The sequence below is a fragment of the Typopeltis vanoorti genome, chromosome 1 (genome assembly GCF_054136105.1).
Source record: "Typopeltis vanoorti isolate ZY-2024b chromosome 1, IOZ_Tvanoo_1.0, whole genome shotgun sequence".
Classification (NCBI taxonomy): Eukaryota; Metazoa; Arthropoda; class Arachnida; order Uropygi; family Thelyphonidae; genus Typopeltis; species Typopeltis vanoorti.
Genome location: NC_143549.1, coordinates 112559092 through 112579270, shown reverse-complemented (window position 1 = coordinate 112579270; position 20179 = coordinate 112559092). Strand labels below are relative to the sequence as shown.

Sequence of the window (20179 nt, the reverse complement as noted above, 5' to 3'; positions counted from 1 at the left end):
ATAATTAGGCTCAGTTTAACTTGAAAATTTTGGAAATTATATTAGTTAATGCATGACACTAGAGAATTTCACACTTTCCTGAATCTTTTATTACAGTACAGTTTCAATGTGTCACATGAATTGAGATCCAGTGTCTGAGTATAGTAGTCCATTAAGCGAACATAATTATACTCTGTGCTGTATTTATTTGACAACGATGTTCAAGTAACTTATACGTACAATATCTGTAACGCTATTGTAATGGATGTGGTCTATATCTGAATGCACTTTATTATCATTGGTTAAAGCAAGTACGCTTATCATGTTATTCTGTTATATGTGCTAACTGTTTATGCTATATGAGGGGTATCCCTTTTCATGCTTTTTATTTTATTTTATTTATTTATTTTTCCGGCATAGGAAATCGATTGTAGAACTTGCACTATTGCTTACAATAATACTTGTGTTGGGTCTTAGGTCCATGTTATCGCTGAGGTTGTCTGGTATCTCTTTAAAAGCCTTGATTCTTCGTTAATAAGGTCACTCTTAGTGGAGGGCTGGTGGAGGGCTTAGTATCAGTGGAAAGCCATAGACTGCTTGCCCACCTGTATTCAAAAAAAAGTTAGTTATTGCTAAAAGAGATTCGTCTAACCCATTTGTAAAGTAAAGGGCATTAAGCGATTTATTTGTTTGAAACACTGATGTGAGACCAGGGAATTACCTTCAGTTAAAATGCCATATAAATAGGAACCAAACCTGGTCCTTGTGGAGAAAGGACGAGAGTGACTGAACTTCACATATTTGCTGAGCTACCGAGGTGCTGCTCTTTAAAATATAACATTTAATAAAAACACATCTTTTAACATTTATTAATTAGATTAATTTATCTACTTAGTTTTATCTACTTATAGAACAAATGAATTTAAAGGATGAAATTAACATTTCTTTAGTTTAGCTTATGTTCTTTATAGTTTTATTTATTTTTAATACTGCCTTCACTATCTAGTGGGTGCGAAGAATCATTCACGCGCATGCGTGTTATTATATTTTCATGATTATGTTTGACAATATAGTGTGTGAGATTGGTTTTATACTTGTAATGTTTTGAAATGATTGTAAAAATTAAAGGGTGAATAGTAATAGTGAATTGAATGATATGCCTTTAATAGAGGTATAGTTTTATATTTGTAATAGGTACGTTTTATTTCTGTTCTATATTTTATATTGTGTAAATGTGCTTTCTGATGTTCCTAAATTTTAGTTTTTGACATCCTGTGCAATTATAAACAACCTGTTAATAATCAGGAAAATAAAAATAAAAGACGCTCCTTAAAACATTCTAATCCCCAGTAAATTGTTTTTTTATTTATTCTTCTGATTATCGATACAGTTATGGATGTACCGTGTAAAGTTGTAAAAAATATGGACATTTTGTTACCAAGGCATCGTTCTTTTGGACTTTTATTGTTATTATTTATTTATTTTAATAGGAAACTAAACAGAATTCACAAGCATGATATCCCAAACGGGATGGCTAGTTATTAGAGAGATAGAACGGCACAGATTATCCCAGAGGAATCAGCAGCAAGACTTGAAAACAGAATTAACTGTAAATGTTATGTGGATATGGTACTGTGATTATTGTGCTCGACTTTACTCTGGATTAATGTAGTTTGCGAGCCGTTTGGAAATTTATTCAGGATCTAATGTTACCAACCAACGTAATGTTAATAATTGTGATACACATTCTTGAAGAAGTACTTAGGGAAATTTAAAAATAAATGCTGTTTGTCATCCATATGTTTATCATATCTAGGCAGATTTGACTTTGCATATATTGTAAACAAGTAATATTAACAGTGCATTCCATGCCATTCTAAGTATTCATAAAGTATGCTCTAATAAGGTATTGATAAAAAGGATTAAAATCAAAATAGAATGAATATGGATTTAGATAGCATGCCCTTTTGTTTTTATTATGTTGAATTTGGGAAAGGACTTATTTTTATTTTATTATTATCATTATTTTTTAAAGGCAGGATTAATTTGCCAGGCATAGATGGAGATTGCTGATCTTTTTCTTACAGGCATCCCACATAGTGAAGACATGTATTCAGCAGACATAAGACTGTGGACATAGACTTGCCCATATTCGTCCTGTTAATATCAGGTTCACTCAGTGAATTCTTCAACATCTAGAATAGGTATGAGGATTTGAAGATTTTTGAATATGTTATAATGCTATACAGTTTTTCCTTGTACCTGTTTTGTTCTTTAAAAATATGAGCATTATTTGAATTTTTATTTTGGCATAGAACTGGTACAAAGTACAGAAAAGCTTGTGCCAGATAACCACAACATTAAGAAAACCATGATACATGTAATGTAATGTTGTGACTGGCATCACTCTAAATAGATTCATCAAGCTCTTTTCATTAGCAATAATAGCACACAGCTTCTCTAAGAGTGACTGGAATCAGGTCAGTATTGGGTACTTCATGTATTCTGGGATTATTCCTATAAACATTGAATCAGCATATCACTGTAACCATCTCCACATTTCCATATCTTTTTATAGTGCTTCGTAGCAGATTTGTGTTAATGTTGCTCTATTTTCCTGAAACCTGGGTTCTGATTATGCTTATTTTGTGAAGAACTTTCTGAAGGAGTCTTCATCTGAATGCAGATCAGCTGGTCTCATATTTAGATGGAAACTTTTTTTTTTCATCTTGTTTTTGCCGGCAAACTACCCACACTCTTAACATACTGGCTTTGCAGCCTTAGTTGCTTTGTGTGTGATTCCAACCAACACAAATCCATGCTTGCAATGATTATTGTAAATAAATGTAAGTAATGTAACTCTTTTAAGCTGAGTTTCATGACAAATAATCATGTAAGTATGGTTGTTTCTGAAGATCCTCTGAATAAATTGCTTTTACAGTGGTTTTTGCCTCAGGTACAAGTCAGTAATAAGATGCTGATGATTTCCAACTTAAAATTGTTACAGCTTTTCGATATAAGTTTGACACCTAAAGAAACACTTTAAAAAATTCTCGTAGTACAATTACACATTATGAAACAATTTTTAGCATTGCTGTTCAAGCCAATAGTTATCAGTTTTATGTAATATTTTAATACAAGTCTTTGAAACTTCATTAAAGGAAAACAAATAATATAATACGTACTCGATATTTAATGTTATTGTATTGATGAATGTGATATCTTGAGCCTCAAGTTTGTGCATTTTGTGGCGAGAATAGTACTATGAAGATCGAACAAAATTCTTCCCAATAATGAGGATGAAGAGAGAACTTAAGAATGGTATTGACCAATAAAGTACATTATATATATAATATAATAAAGGTCTGTGTAGCTCAGTGCAAGTAGTATTGCATTCACAGTGCTAGGCTACCCAGCTAGAGGAATTTTTTTATAAACCTTTCTTCAGTTGGTTCCCTAGTTAGTTGATCTGTTACATGGGCAAGTAGGTTTTTTCCCCAGACACTTGGATTTTTTTGTCCTGTAAACTCAAGAAAATCAACCATAGTACCCACACTATTTCAGATAATAACATATTGTATTAGGGACCACAAGATGGTAGCACTTGTTTGCCATCTCTACATTGGTGATTCTTAAAATTAGTGATAGTCTAGAACCAGCTATCTCTGGCTGAGGTTGAATTACCCACTGTCTCCAAAAGTTAGGACTTAAAAAATGGCCATGCCTACTCCTTATAGATTAAAATGTTTTGTTGGATTTTTTATTTATTTATTATTTTGTTACAAGGCTTCTTTGAGTCCAGATCATTTCATTATGACGACCTTATATAGTTAATGTCTGCCCTGTTTTGATTAACAGCTGTCTTTCTAATTGGTCTTTTTTTTTTTTTTTTTGTAGATCTTTAATTTGATCATCTGTAGATCTCTGATCAAAATCAGCTCTTACATTTTGCCTTTCTAATAAATTGCATAATGAATTTATTCTAATAATTTTCCAAACTGGTGTTTTTTGTCAGATCTGTAATTTGATCATTTCTTGCATTTTGCTTTTCTAAAGCATCCCTGTCAGGTTCTTTCTTTGGGTATTTTCCCTGCCATTTTGCAAATACCAGTGTTGCTAATTTAAGAATGAGATTTAATCTGAGACAGTATTGCTATTTTATTTAAATACCATCTCCTGTTTTTAAATATTAGTAATGGCAAATTCTCTATCATTTTTAATGTGATTATGTATTGATGCCATCAGTTCACTCTCTTAATTTTCATCAGAATTCTCATATCCATTTTCAGCTTTCTCTCAAACTTTTATTTCTAAACCTGCCTTCCATATCTGTTTGTTAAAACCAATTTGAATACCTGTGTGTGTATTGCTAGCTTTGATGTTTTGCCTTATTTCTCTGTATGAAATTAATTCATCTTGCTTCCTGCAATACTAGTCTTATTTATTTTATTACCTATTTCCATATTTAATATACTATCATCGTCATCATGCATATCAAGGATTTAGGCCTAGAGTGGCCTGTTTTGGCAGTAGAAGTCATCGTTGAATCTTTTAAGAGGACATCCTGGTTTTCTTTTTCCTAATGGCTTGTACTTTAAGGCTTGTTTTGGTAATCTTTCTATTTTCATTCTTTGAACGTGTTCAATCGATTTATCTTTATATTTTTTAATTTTCTCTATTACTGATTCTTTGTTTAATTCTTTCATAATTTCTTTGTTTCTTTTGTGATCAAATAGAGTATACTTTGCAGTTTTTCTCATAAACTTCATTTCTGCTATTATTAATCTTCGTTTGTCTTTTTGTTTTTAATATAATATACTATCATTTAATATAATATACTTACATACTATCATATAATATACCACTAACATTTAATATACTATCTTCACTAAAAATTGTTTTTAATAGCTGCACTTAAGAAGCTCATGTAGCTTCTAACTCTTCAAGAAACATGTTAACAGTTTCCTTCTTTCTAATCACTTGTCCATGCATGACACTGTTATATCTTGAGGTCTCTTGTCATGCATAGGGGTTGTTATAAAAAAAAGGTTTACCATGAATTGGCTGTTGTGGTGTTTCCATATGCTTATTTCAGTAAGAATTATAGATCTATATATGTTTTGTTAGCATCTCTCAGAGACTTCAAGCTAAAATTCATTTGAAACAACATTCAAATTTAATATGAAGAACATGTAATGTGTTCTTTTATACATATGATTATAAAAGAGTGGCTATGTATCCATGTATGAAGTCCCATGTTAGATTGGCAGATCATTATGCATTTTATTCTAGTTATCAACCGGAGGAACTTTTTTTTTTGGTTTGTTCCTGAATTAGGCTCCATGGCACATGTAAGTTAGAGATCTAGTTCCCCCCCCCCCCCCCTCTCCTCCAGGAAACTGTTTTTTAATCTCATCTCATCTCATAGCTGGGAAAATTGGCTATAGAATTTGGACAAGTTTACATAGTAACATATACTTGTTTAGGAACACGAAGTTATAGCAATATTCTACTCTATTTTTATTACTTGTAAGGCTATAAACCATCAGTAGAACTCAACTGTCAATGATGATAGAGTGGAGACCAGCTGCCTGATTTCCAAAAAGTTGGAGGTAAAAGACTTCTAACACTTTTATTATATCATTATAAAGAAGAAAAAGGCATTGGAGGTTTTTATGTATTTTAAAATTACAAACCAGTGGAATAGCCAAGGGTTCTCAAATATCTTCTGCAAATTTCTATATATAATGTAACCTGTGAAACAATTTCCTTGAACTTTGCTCACTCCAGAGATCTGACTTATATATATTTACCTTTTCCACTTCTTCACACAGCCAAAATTTATAGTTATATTCATAATTAAATTAAAAAATTGCATTCTGCTGGATGATAGTTAATTGTGAGCATATGATGCTGTATCCTTAATTGATCATAACTTTTTTCTAAGCCCTTTTAATAACCGTTTGTGGCTATAGGCTTCTCCATATTTGTCTCCATCTTTTTCTGTTGAAGGCTTCCTCGTGCCACATTTTCCAGCAGCATCCACTAGATAAGCGTTTCCCAAACTTTTCTTACAACAGAACACTTCACAAATCCTGAAATTTTCACGGAACACGTTGGTTATTTTGTAATGTATTAATTAATTGCAATTTAGCTGATTTTCATTATTTAATAATTAATTAAACATCAATTAAGCATAAACATCATTAAATTAACTTGTGCTGATTTTCATTGACATATCCCATTCTGATCACCAAAAATTTATAATATTATTATAAGTACTTACGAGTGAATGCAGACTTTTTCTCCTGTGTGCTGGCAGTTTTCCTCTCTTTTTGTACATCCTGGAGATCGCTTTGTAGGGTGGTGGTGGATGACTCATTATGTGTTGCGTCACAAACACCTTGAATAAGAGATTTCTTAATACCAAAATTAAACAAAGTCCCTTGTCTCTTATTCATATTAAAATTTAAATCTGCAGGGGCCTGTTACTTTTAAAAAATCACGGCACTACAGTTTTGAAACTTTCACCCTACAATATGAACTTGCGAAGAAAGTATTCAGTATTACTAGATTTGAGAACCGGATACAGACTACCTTGATCTTCAATTTTAGTGGAAAAATTTTCTTTATACTTCCTTGCTGATTGGTCACTAACATTTGAAATCAGGCAGCTGGTCTCCACTCTATCATCATTGACAGTTGAGTTCTACTGATGGTTTGTAGCCTTACAAGTAATGAAAATAGAGTAGAATATTGCTATAACTTCATGTTCCTAAACAAGTATATGTTACTATGTAAACTTGTCCAAATTCTATACCCAGTTTTCCTAGCTATGAGATTAAAAAACAGTTTCCTGGAGGAGAGGTGGGAGGGGGGGGGGGACTAGATCTCTAACTTACATGTGCCATGGAGCCTAATTCAGGAACAAACCAGAAAAAAGATCCTCACTATCTGTTGCATCACAAACACCTTCAATAAGAGATTTCTTAATACCAAAAATAAATAAAGTCCCTTGTCTCTTATTCATATTAAAATTTAAATCTGCAGGGGGCCTGTTACTTTTAAAAATTCACGGCATTACGGTTTCGAAACTTTCACCCTACAGTACGAACTTGCAAAGAAAGTATTCAGTATTACTAGATTTGAGAACCGGATACAGACTACCTTGATGTTCAATTTTAGTGGAAAAATTTTCTTTATACTTCCATGCTGATTGCTCACTAACTTTTGCAACATAGATGTTATTTCTTTCAGTTTTGAGAACAGAGGATATGCCGCCCATTGTTGTAATAGGCTTGCAGGCAATTTTTATGATCAGTCATAAACAGCGGTATTCTCTTTCCCGATTGTTAAAAGATTTCGATGTGTGAAAATTAACGATAATTCATGAATACTTCCATGTTTAAAAATATGCTGCTTGGTCACTAACATTTGCTACACAGATGTTATTAGGTGTTCTGGGTCTGAGATTTTCGACATATTCACGAATATTACTCTCCTCAGAATATTTCCACTATAAAATATTTATTCATGAAAAATGCTTAGAAAACTAAAATGACAAATTCAAAAGGAGAACTTCTCGCGGAACACTTATTCACCTTCCGCAGAACACAGTTTGGGAAACCCTGCACTAGATCATCCTTTCATCTCTCAAGTCATCCAAGCATTTGTCTTCTTTCATATGAGTGCCACTGGGCAATTGTCTTTCTACATTGATGAAATGTCTATTAAACAAATCCTAATTATATTGGAGGACTTTTTCACAGATATGCATTTCCCATTAGAGAAGCCAAGTGTTATACCAAAACTTGAAACAACAGAACAAGATCAGTCTGTTCCTCTGATATATGGCTGTTGTAATGCACTAATATCTTTATCAACATAGATTTCAATCTACATCTAGTAAAGAAAGTATTTCAGCTGAGATAATCCATGTGCATTGTCTGATCCACAATTTCTTGTTACTAGTGTCTCTGAAAAGAATAAAACTAAGAAACATTTTACAGGAACACCAAATAGTTATAACTAAAAACTATTGTCAATCTTTTATTCATTTGTGATAACAAGTTTATTAGTGATATGAATATCACAAATCCTTTCTCCTACAAATGTATTTGTTAGTGCTTTCTGCCACAGTGACTACCATTGATTAATTAACTTTGCTCTTATAACATAGTGTACAGCGGACTGACAAACAGTATGTGCAGAAAATGAAACTGACCTAGCAGTTGCATAGTCTCATTTCCCTTGCTTTTAATGTGGCTGGAAATCTGACACAATCAAACATCAAATTATGGGTCCTGATATGATACGATAATAGACCATCATGAAACACTAGATGTGGATCATTTGCAGGAGAGTAGATGACTTTATAGAACCCAAGTCTGTATAAAGCATATATTTTTCATATTAGTTTTCTTTTATGTTGACAAGTGCAAGCCTGATGGCATGTTGCTCATCAGTTTACCATCATTCAAGTAAAATTTGATTGGAAACATTGCAGTTAGTAAACAGCAACACAACCAATAGAGGTCTCAGATCTTCAACTGTGGATATAAACCAATAAGAAATCAATGCTCTGCTCTGTTTGTGTTAACATGTTCACACTGGTGTGAGCAGGGAAACCGTTGCCACCAACTTGATTATGGGACAGAGCAAGAGGATACATATCACTACACCAGAGTTTTCTGTTTGTGTATTGATATACATGCCACATATCATGACCTGCTTTTCAGTTGTCACTGAATCTGCATTGGAGTAAGGAAGAAAAAAATGTACTTGTTTCAGGATATATTAAAAAAAAATTAGGGCAAATGCCATATTTCTTTTATATATATATATATATATATATATATATATATATATGAGTTACTAACAGGTGTAAATATGTGAACCATCATTACTGACTCATATGAGAATGGCAAATATAAGGGTGAGAAAGAACAGGTGTGAACAGAAATAATTTCATTTCTGGCATTGAATTATTAATAATCTACTATTGTGTGTCCATTAAATCTTGGCATATAAGATGGGCATAATTAAAAAATAACTTATAAGAAGATGGCAAGTAATTTGTGTGAAATTTTTTAACTTATATATATATTGGCAATATCCCAGTGACAACATCCCTATGAGAATAGGGTGAAGGTTTGTGGGTTTGAAGGTTTAGTTGATAGGCAAAAAAGAGGGGACATGATAGAAACTTTTAAGATGTTAATGGGGAATTTATAAAATTGATGAAGGAAATTTTTCAATATATGACATTGTCATAGAACTAGGGGCCATCTGTGGAAGTTGTGTAGAAGTGTGGCTAGTAAGGGGGGGAGGGGGGGTGCAGACCAGATTTTTTTGCACGGAGAGTGATGAATGAGTAGAATAGATTGCCAGAATTAGTTTAAGGAGAGGGTTGGGTCTCCCACGATGAGTCTCTGGACTCCATGGAGATACCTTATTATCATCATCATCATAATAATAATAAAACAGCAGAGCTGGATAATGGTGATGTTTACATGATGATTCTGCAAGGTGCCAGATAGAATTTTTTTTATAGAGACTGGAGCAAATGGCCTTGGATACGAAGCTGGTGAAGTAGATAAAAGGATGCCTAACGGATAGACATCAGTGAGTAGTTTACTGAGAAGTTGAGTTCAGGAGAAGGTGTGTGACTAACGGCGTGTCGCAGGGCTCTGTGCTCAGGCCACTACTGTTTCACTTGTACATTACCAATATAGGAAATGACCTGAGGAAAATATTCACTTATTTGCTGATGTCTTAAAATTGGGTAAAACAATAGTTAATAAGGATAATGTGAAGAGCTTGCAAGACAGCTTGTGAAGATTAACAGTATGGGCAAAGAAGAATGGCTGTCAGTTTAGTGTGGCAAATCATAAGGTTATACATTTTGCGATGAAAAGATATCAGCTGTGTACTGCATTAATGGAACTGAACTGCAAGAAAATTTTGGCTTTTGGATTTTGGCTGTGCTAGTGCACTCTGGGTTAAAGTTCAGAGGCCATATTGTTAAATCACTAAAATAACTAATAGGTTTATCTGGCTATTCAAGAACACACCAACAAGCAGAGATAAGACGGTCATCATACCATTTTAAAAGGCCTTGATATGGTCCCATTTTGATTATTGTGCACAGATCTGGTCACCTGGGTTCCTTCGAGATGTAGAAGAGGTAGAAAGGATCCAGAGACAGGTGACTAAGATGGTGTTAGGTTATGGGATGGTTCTTATAAGGATAGATTGAAGAGATGTGGGTTACAGAAATTGACAGATATGAGGAAAAAGAAGGGATGTGATAGAGATATGTAGGATTGACATATATATGAAATTTTTCAATAAATAACTAGTATGGGTAGAACTACTTTCATAGTAGTGGATCTTCCACTACCATGAAAGTAGTAGTGGAAGATCATCCACTATAAACACCTCCATGGAATCCGTACTCATAATAATAATAACTGACTTTTCTCTTTCTCTCTCTCAGAGATGGTCATTTTCCACATTGTATCCTTTCCTCTGTAATTCTTGTATTCAGTCCTTTTTGTTTATGGCATGATGAACACTACTCATCATTTGGGCTTCAACATCATGCCAGGCCTTCTGAATCAAGTAGTTTTAATCACAGGATTTTAGGTTTCCTTTTCTACCTCAAATATTGATACATACTCCTGATTGTCCTGTATTATACATGATCTGGATATTTTCTGAAGTATTTTCCATTTGAGTTTTTCCAAAGAAATTGCTCCAGATAAACTTTTAATATTTTTAACAAATTTGGGATGAAAATCAGCAATAAAAAGATTTAACAGTAGGCAAAAACCCAGATATATTTACAAATACTTGAGAAAAGACTAAGAAAAATTTCTGGGAAAATGAGTGAAAAATAAGTAAACAACAGGACTGCAAAGACTAAATATTTTATTTTCTGAAAATAGATCAGAAATGTAATATATAATATGGATTTCTACATAAGTTTTGTTCTCAAAATGCATGTAAAATACCAAGGGGAAACTATTCAAAAAATTATTATTTTTTATTTTCATTTTTATTTTTTTAAAATGAATCTTTATTAACAAGCAGTATACTTAGTTGCAGATGCAGCTAGAATTGAATACAAGAAAATTATTTGATATGTCAGGTGTAAAGCAGGATTGTATGGTTATCTTATTTATAATCTATATGGACCATATCATTAACAAAAATGGTATTAGATATGACCGCCTAGGAGATATTAGGCTTATCTTTACTTTTTTTTTGCAGATACTATTACCTTCTTAAATAAATTTAGGACATAAAGAACCTTTAAAATTTTTTTTTTTCCCTTCTCAAAGTGAGTTAGCCAGTGTGACATAGCGGTGACAGGGTTTTCCTTCTTGGAAAATCAGGTTTCCAAGAAGGAAAACCCTGTCAGGTTATTATTATTAAGAGAGACCTCCAGGGAGTGAGGGACTCATTGAGAGAGGCCATACTACATTCACCAGCTATCATTCTTGAATTCATTCACACTGCTTGCACACACAACATCCAATGGCAATCCATTCCAATCATACACAACCCTATGAGAGGAAAAATCTAGCCCCCCCCCCACCCTTCTTAGTGGCATTCATTCTCAGTTTCCAAGATGTCCTTGTCCTTTCCCCACCCTCCATAAAATGAAAAATTCAATCAACTGAAATCCTATATGACCCTTTCAGAAGTTTGTGAGTCTCAATCATATCACCCTTCTTTCTCCTGTTTGCTAATGTCTGCAGTCTACAAATTCTCAATCTGTCTTCATAATCAGTATTCCACAATTCTGATATCATTTTTAACACTCTCCTTTGCACTTTCTCCACTGTATTAGAATCACAACAGAAACCTGAAAACCAGACCTGTGCATATGCACAATAATCCAGTGAAGTCTTATCAAGGCCTTGTAAAGAGGCAAAATGACATCCTTATCTTTATATGCGAACATTCGTTTCAGCATTGCAATTATCTTTTGAGTAGTATTTGTAATCTTTGCTACATGGCCCCTGAACTTCAACTTACTATATACTAACACACCAAGATTCCTAGCCTGATCAGTTTCTTCTAGTATAATCCTACCAATCTAATACGACATTAAATATCTAAGCACGCCAAAGTGCATGACTTTGCATTTACTGACATTGAACTGACATCCATTTTTCCATGCCAACAATTCCAGCCTACTCAAAGCATTCTGCAAGTACTGCATATCAGCAGCATTCCCTACCTATTGCATCATCATACATATCCTATTGCATACCCTACCTTTGCATCATCAGCAAATAGCTGTATAACAAAAAAAAAAAAAAAAACCAAAAAAAACCTTCGATTTTGTGGCTGGGGTTTTAGAACAATTACTTCTTTGTCACTGAAATATCATTTATGTCCACATAGTTTTAGCAGAGCTAATCTCAGGTGGTATGGTCACTTAAAAAGAATGGGCGAGGAAGGATTGGCAAAACAAGTGTTCTCTGCCAGGTTGGCAGGAAAACAACCCAGAGAAAGACCACGATATAGGTGGATTGATACGTTACAGTGTGCCTTAGATGATAGAAATATAAGATCTGATAATGATAATATTGGAGTCTTGACAAGTAACAGACTGATTTGGAGGAAAATTGTAGATAGGAAGTTAGTAATGATGTAAATTTTTCATGTAGTACTATCATATCCTGTACACCCCCTTGAGGGTACATGTCAGGAATTTGATGATGATAGTTTTTTTTTTTTTGCTTATTTTTTATTTTCATGTTTGTGATATTTTACAATTAGTAGGATGATATTTGATGTATTTTTATAGGTCTACATGACAAGTAATGCCTCCTCCCCTCTCTTCCCCCCTCCCCAGCTAGAAATGAAAATAGGTATTTCATTTTAATGAAAAGAATAATTAACAACGGTTTCCTTGAACTTTGTTGCATCGTTTACACTATTTTTCAACATGGTCACTTTTATTGTTCAAGTCCATCACACTGTAATTCTGTATTTCATCATCATCTTAAGTAGCCTCTCCCATCTGGAGGTCAGCAGTCCAGGATGGATTGCTAACCTCCAGCAATCAAACATCCTGGTATGCAAGGATGTTTGTTCCTCTGCCATCCTTTTGATCTCGTAATAGCTCTTGTCACCCATCCATTTCTTTACATCATCAACCCAAGAAATTCTCAGTCTACCAGGAGATCGTCTTCCCTTTAATTTTTCCACCACTATTTCCAGAGATTTTTCCTTGCTGGTCCTCTTAATATGTATCCTACCATCTTGCACTTTCTCTTTATAAGGTCTTCCATGAGTGCTGTTTTGATTCCCATTAACTTCAGTACCTCTTCATGAGGTTTTTTTTTTTTTTTTCCTTCCAAGAAATATTCATTGCTCTCCTATTGCACCACATCTCAAAGTCCTGCAATTTTTTGATTATGAATTTTGTATGTCTATGTCTCACATTGATAATTCAATGTGGACCACACTTAGGATTTTGTTATTCTTACTTTAGTCTATTTATTTATTCCAAAGGTCATTAGTAATTTATTATTCCAAAATGCTTCTTTTTCCTTTGCTATTCTTGATTTTGTTTCCATAAATAGAATAGATTTTTGTATTTCATCTAATGCAAAATGTTTTCTAAAGTTTCTTCAGGAAGGGGTGGAGCTTAAATGGAGCATGAGTCTTACCCATATTGCCTGAATGGTAATGGTAAGACAGTGGATGAAAGTGGCAATGAGTTAGCTAATGTTGATTGGTAAGACAGTGAATGTACAAGGTAGTGCAAATGCGATTTGTGTAAAGAGCACTGAAAAACTAATTAAAGACATAAAAGTGGAGTTGGTAAAGGTGAGGCAAGAGATTCAATGTATGAGGAATGAACTCAGGAGAATTACAGATTTGCATGGGAATTTGAGGAAGAATGGGATGAAAGATTTAAAGAAATATCAAATGATTTGAGAGTGACAATGTAAGGAGATTCGATGATAAGAGATGTAGTGAGTAAAGATGTGCACTGGGAGGTAGAATGAGTAGGGTGGTTGAAGCATTGAATAAGAGGAGTATGCAAGCAAAAGAGTTGGTAGAAGTAGTTGGCAAGAATGATTTGACTGGTAACAAGAAGCATGTAAAGAGTGATGTCATGAGGCTGTTAAGTAGAGTGAAAGATAACATTGTGGTAAGTAAGGTAGTCAGTGTGTTGCCCAGGTATGATAATGATGAGTTGAGAAGATGAGTGAAGATTATGAATGGTATGCTAGCAGAGGTGTGTGAAGTGAAAGTAGTTTATTTTATGAATGTGTGGTATGAGTTTGGGAAGGGGATAGAACTGTGTAAAAGAGATGGGCTACATTTGAATGGATTCGGTGTGAGTCAGTTGGAGAAACTGTTGCTGCAAGAGAAAATGACTGAAGTGAATGTAAGACCCGAGGAAGCAAGAGGTGTTGTGGAATAGCAGGAGAGTAAAGTAGGCAATTTTTTGACTGGATAGGTGAGTTATTATATGAGTGAAAAGAATGAGAGAGAGAGAGAAGGAACACACACACAATGGACAGGGAAACGGGGGGAAGTCAGGTTGGAAAGAAGCACACTGCGTGAGATGTGCAGATGATGGTTTCAGGAGTGTGTGTGTATGTGTGCAAGAAAGATGGTCAAGGATGTAAGGGTGACATTTCAGTCTAGGGAGGGATGTAATATCAGTGATTATAGACAGGAGTGGAGTGAGGTGCAGTCATATCCATTAAGCAGAGTTAATGGGACTTGTTAAAGAAACAGAAATGAACTTGTGTGTATTCACAAATGCTAAAAGTATTCGAAATAAGGACAATGAAATTGTATCTTTGATAAAGCTCATTCACCCAAAAATTGTTGGTATAAGTGAGACACGGTTTAATGATGATGACATTCTGACAGGATGTATAGTCTTTCGTGATGGCAAAACAAAAAGGGAGGAAGAGTGTTATTGATGATGGCATAGGAGTTGTGTCCATCTAGGATGGAGTTGCAAGGAGCACACTGAGAGCAGTGGGAATGGGGTAGGAGCCAATGAGGAACCAAAGGAATTAATTACAGTGGTATATGACTGAGGTATATGAATAATTGAGTAAACAATGTCCACAAGGCCACTATGGGACTTGATGGTATATCACCACTCATCTTGAGGGAATGTTCCAGGGAATTGAGTTAACAACAGATTTAACTTTAAAAAATTATAAATAATTAACAGCAATCATTTCTCACAACTTAGAAATAGGAATGCAGTCTGTCTGATTATTTCTGAGACTAAATTAGTAGTTGATGAACTATCACTTTAATGGAAGGTTATTCCAGGAAAGTAGTGGATACCAATTTGCAATTGTTATCATTCAGGAGTGTTAGCAGAGTTAATCTCAGGTAGTTTAGTCACTTAAACAGAATGGAAGATGAAAAATTAACAAAGAAGTGTTCTTTGCCAGGTTGGCAGGAAGACCAAAATGTAATTGGATTGATACATTGAAAAGTGCTATAGAAGGTTGAAATATAAATCTGATGATGTTGGGTTGCTGACAGATAATAGAGTAATTTGGAAGGAAAGTGTTGATCAGAAGTTAGTGATGATGTCACTTTTTCATAATGTACCTTCATAATAGGATAGCAGGGTTTTTCATCCCACATACCACACTCATACCACACATTCATACGGACAAATCAACCCTTCAGAACACACAAAATTTACAGACAAAAAATATTAGTTGTGGTGGATAGTAGATGGTGTTGATGTAGATGATGGTGAGTAGAGGTTCGGTGTAGTGGTGGAGACGCAGAGTGTAGAGTAGGTTCCTCCTTCGATGAGTCCTTGGACTCCTTGGAGGTGTCACAAAATAATAATAATATCATGTACCCTCCTCAAGAGTACATATCAGGAATTTGATGATATATATATATATTTATTTATTTAATTTAGTGTAAAAATATATATCTCTGGTAAAATTGTTTGTATTTTGCCACGGCCGAGTATCTTTGTCGAACTCTGATAATAGCTGTGACTAGGAATGGTCATGGCTTTTTCATATTTCATAGTTTTTGTATGAACAAAGTTTCATCAACATACTACTATTATAAAGGAAGGTCACCACCATAGCAAATTATTTTCTGTAACAAATGCTCCCATGGTCTCTGTGTTTGCTGTAGTGAGAGTTATACTTGTTAAGTATGCTATACAGAAATTAGACATTCGTTGTATTTGATTATTTTAACAAAGTATTTTAGGCACTTAATGAATACTAAATTTAATATGTTGTGTTGTGAATCAGTGTAATTATTACACTGATACTCATACTAATATTATTAAAATAATTGGCACACTTACCGTTAGTTTGTTAAACTAGAAAATTTTTAAATATTAAATTCAAATTTTACACATTAACGATGTATGCATCATCAGAATCAAATTTCATCTTTGATTACTAATAATTCTTGTACAGTTATTACATACATTCAGTAATGTGTACAGGCACTATTTAATACTTTTTTTGTTTTATAAATGAGGAAAAAGTTTGACATAAGAATATTTTCTTTTTTTTTTTTTTTTTAAGTCTAGAAGAATGTTTTCCTCTAAACAGATGTGTGCAAATGAAGAAGATGAGGAAGGCAGTTTGTCTGTAACTATGAGTGAACATCACAGATTGTAAAGATCATAATTTTGTGTGTGAGATGGGTGCTAGCGCATCATCTCCTGCATCAACTGGTCAGCATTTGGAACCTGCAGCAACTCCATCTTCTCTACAGTCACAGAGTTTTTATACTAGTTTTTCATCTAGTAATGTGGATCAGTTTGGAAAAGAAAAAAAAAGAAAAGTGGCGACACTTTCTACCTTACGAAAGAGGTTTACTAGGAGAAGACGAACTAGTAAAGGTTTTGACCATTCTCAGCTGTTTCGCGAGTTTCTTTCTGACTGGAGTCCTCGTGATGTGATGGCTTTGGTGGAAGAATATGAAGCATCAGCAGCATTAAAAGAGTTAGCAATACAAGCTGAGCTTGCTCGTTCTCCTGCCAATACATGCAAACAAGATCTTGGAGATTTATTTGAGAATAAATATTGTTCAGACATTAATCTTATTTATCAAGGAGCAGTTTTTCAAGTTCATCGTGCCGTTTTAGCAGCAAGGTGCCCTTTTTTTCGTGAAATGCTCAACAGTTTATCATCTATATGTACAGAAGTAGCAGTTGATATAGATATTGCAGGTGTTAGTGTGGATATGTTTAATGAGTTATTAAGGTATTTATATACTGGTGAACTTTCAGTGACAGATAGTTATGAAGGAAATTTCGATGTCTTGTTTCAGCTTAGCGAACAGTTTGGCATTCCCAATCCACTGGAACAAGATCTTAGATACCTTCTGGAGACTGGCATTTATAGTGATATATCTCTTACGTTCACATCCCAAGGTAATGGTTGTCATTCATCACTTTATGGTCCACCATCCTCATCATCATTATCATCATCATATATCTGTGATCATACTTTGAGTGATGCAGAGGGCAAGCCATGTAAAATTTGTCATGGTACAAATGAATTTTGGTGTCATCGAGCTATTTTATCAGCACGTTCACCATTTTTTCGTAATGTGATACATCGGCAACAAAGACGATCTGTAGATATGCAAGAAAACCACAGAACAAGAATTGTTCTTGATGAAAACATCATTCCTCGTAGATATGCTTGTATATTGCTTCGTTCAGTATATCAGGATATGTTGGACTTTGGATCATTTATAGATAACAGTAAAAAAGGAAGTTTGTCAGAAATACATTTGTCACAAAACCTTATGGAAGAAGTAATGCATTTACATGAAGTTGCCAGATTTATAGAAATGGATGCCCTTGTTCATAGTAAGTTCTTTTTTTTAGTTTTATTTTTAATCTTTTTTAATTGTCAAATTATATTTTATTTTAATGACCAGTGAAAATTGTATTAGAAATTAATTAATTCATTAATGTTTATTCAATTTGTACAGTAGTCATAAGTCTAGCACCTTATTTCAGTTCATTACTGTTTTGGAAGAGAATGCAAGTTATTTAATACATCTGCATTTGGAGAATTCATCTGTGTCTAGGAATTCACATGTTTGGGAGTAAATGAACCATTAGTGATTAACACAGCCTATAATCATGGGTTTAAACAAATCACTTGCTTTGTAAAGAACTTAATTTTTCATCTCTGCTTACAAAGTAGAGGTGCAAAGACTTTCTGAGAAGAAAGTTTTCTCATTCTTTCTACTTCTTGAAAAGTTGAAGTTAATATTGGAAGAACAGTATCAGAATAATGATTTACTGTCTTTCATTTACAGTGGGGCTTATACTTCTGTTAACATCAATGTCTAATATTCTCAGTAACCGATTTACCTTTTGATAAGAGCTTTCTATTTAAGGACATGATATCTGCAGGAACCAATGGAAAGCTATTGGTCTTCTGTTTGATTGATGCACTTGTTCAATGTTAATTTTTGTGAATTATAATTTAATTGTGCTTATTTCTGAATTTACAGTATTAATTAATTTGAAATTAATAACTATAGCTTTTTAAACTACAAGTTAAGAATACCCACCACCTTAACCACATTGATTTCACCAGCTATGTAAGTCGAAAGTAAATGCTATTTTTATTTTATTTTATTTTATTATTTTAGGATGTTAAACATCCATTTCAGTCTAAGAAGTACCTATTTTATGTGTTGTTAGGGATGCCTGTCAAGAGTTTGGAACAAATACAGGAAATGAGTATATTATTGGTTTCAGCTTACAGTATTTTCACTTTACTGGGTGTTATGGAACAAATTATCATTGGATGTGATATTTCTCTAATGTATACACTCCTTGCTTAATTCCATGTGTGTTTATATTTAGGTTGCATTTTTGCAAAATACATAAGGATATTTTTTTTATTGTTTTTTTTTATGATTATGCAAGCTATGATTTTGACTCTAAATTTTTTTTTTAAATTAAAACTTATTAAAATTAAAAATTACACAAAAGGGAAAATGTATGAGAGTTATATATTGTAACTCCCTTCTAACTACATGAACTTTAATGAAATTTGTGATTTAGGATGTATGTTAAAAGTATGACTGCATGATTTAAATTTTGATTTTAATAGGATGATTGGTTATTGGCAAAAACAATTACGGATGATATTAATAATTCTGCACTGAAAGGATGAAGTTTAACAGACTTTATAGTGCATAAGCCAAAAGAGGACTTAGAAGTTTTATAGATCATTCTCTGACTTTTGATATGCCCTTTTTTTTTTCAAAAGTAAAAAAATGAGGTGCTTTTTTAATTTGGAATATAAAATTCTTAGATACTTCCCATCAAAAACAACTGAAATATTTTCAATCTGCATTGTATGTAAATAGTTATGAAAGTATTAAGTTGATGTTTAATTGACCATCAACTTTTTTTGATCTTCAGCCAGTCTTAGGTTCAAGATTCCTTGATGACCCCCCCCCCTCCCCCCATGTGGTCCTAAGTCCTCTAGCACAACAGTGCTATACATAAGTAAGTGATGAAGGAAGAAGCAATCTGTTGACAAGATTACTGAAAGTGATCTGATTACTGACCAACTGGAGGTTGTATACTCATTGGAAAAAATAGTATGGGGTGAAAGATGGTTTTAAAGAAAGGGAGATATGTGGAATGAAGGAAATGAATCATTGGTTGGATATGGTTGGGCTATGAACATATGCTGACTAGGAGCTGTTCTAGATCTTACATTGATTTAGAGGAAAGGAGAGGGAATTGTAGTGGTCGGTTCACTGGAGCAGTGCTGAAAGTATTAGAATGATTAAACAAATTGCTCTCCACTGTATATAATAAAGAATGCTTAAGGAGGTTTTGGTTAAATGACCCCAAATATGAGAACAATATTCTAAGGTGGGCTGCATTTGAGATTTATGAAGTATTAGTAGGTATCCACCTGGTACTGAACGAATGACAATGAGCTTTGCAATTTGGGACTTAGCCGACCAAATTGTGCTCTCTATTGGCTTAAACCAGAAATACATATGATGATGATACAACATGATAAGATTTCATGATAGTAGGGGCATTGCCCAGTTAAGCAAAGCCCCCACTGTTTTCGTCACGGAACTAGGGTATGCACTGAAAAGTCAGCTACTGGAACACAAGCTCATCACTAGAAGAAGGACAACAACAAACCTA

At 33.8% G+C, this 20179-nt stretch overlaps 1 protein-coding gene across 6 annotated transcripts in view; it reads left to right on the top strand.

The window, feature by feature from the left end:
* The first annotated feature begins 1044 nt into the window (after positions 1 to 1044).
* Positions 1045 to 20179, top strand: part of LOC150110317 (BTB/POZ domain-containing protein 7) — a 390589-nt gene continuing 371454 nt past the window's right edge. For 4 of the 6 annotated variants that reach the window (XM_090398905.1, XM_090398888.1, XM_090398896.1 and 1 more), the window contains exons 1-3: positions 1045 to 1173; positions 2067 to 2183; positions 16554 to 17851. In XM_090398905.1, the coding sequence (XP_090255031.1) occupies positions 16672 to 17851 (1180 nt within the window). In that variant the 5' untranslated portion in view covers positions 1045 to 1173; positions 2067 to 2183; positions 16554 to 16671. The remainder of the gene's footprint in view (positions 1174 to 2066; positions 2184 to 16553; positions 17852 to 20179) is intronic. The other 2 variants (XM_090398870.1, XM_090398878.1) reach the window with 2 other exon arrangements.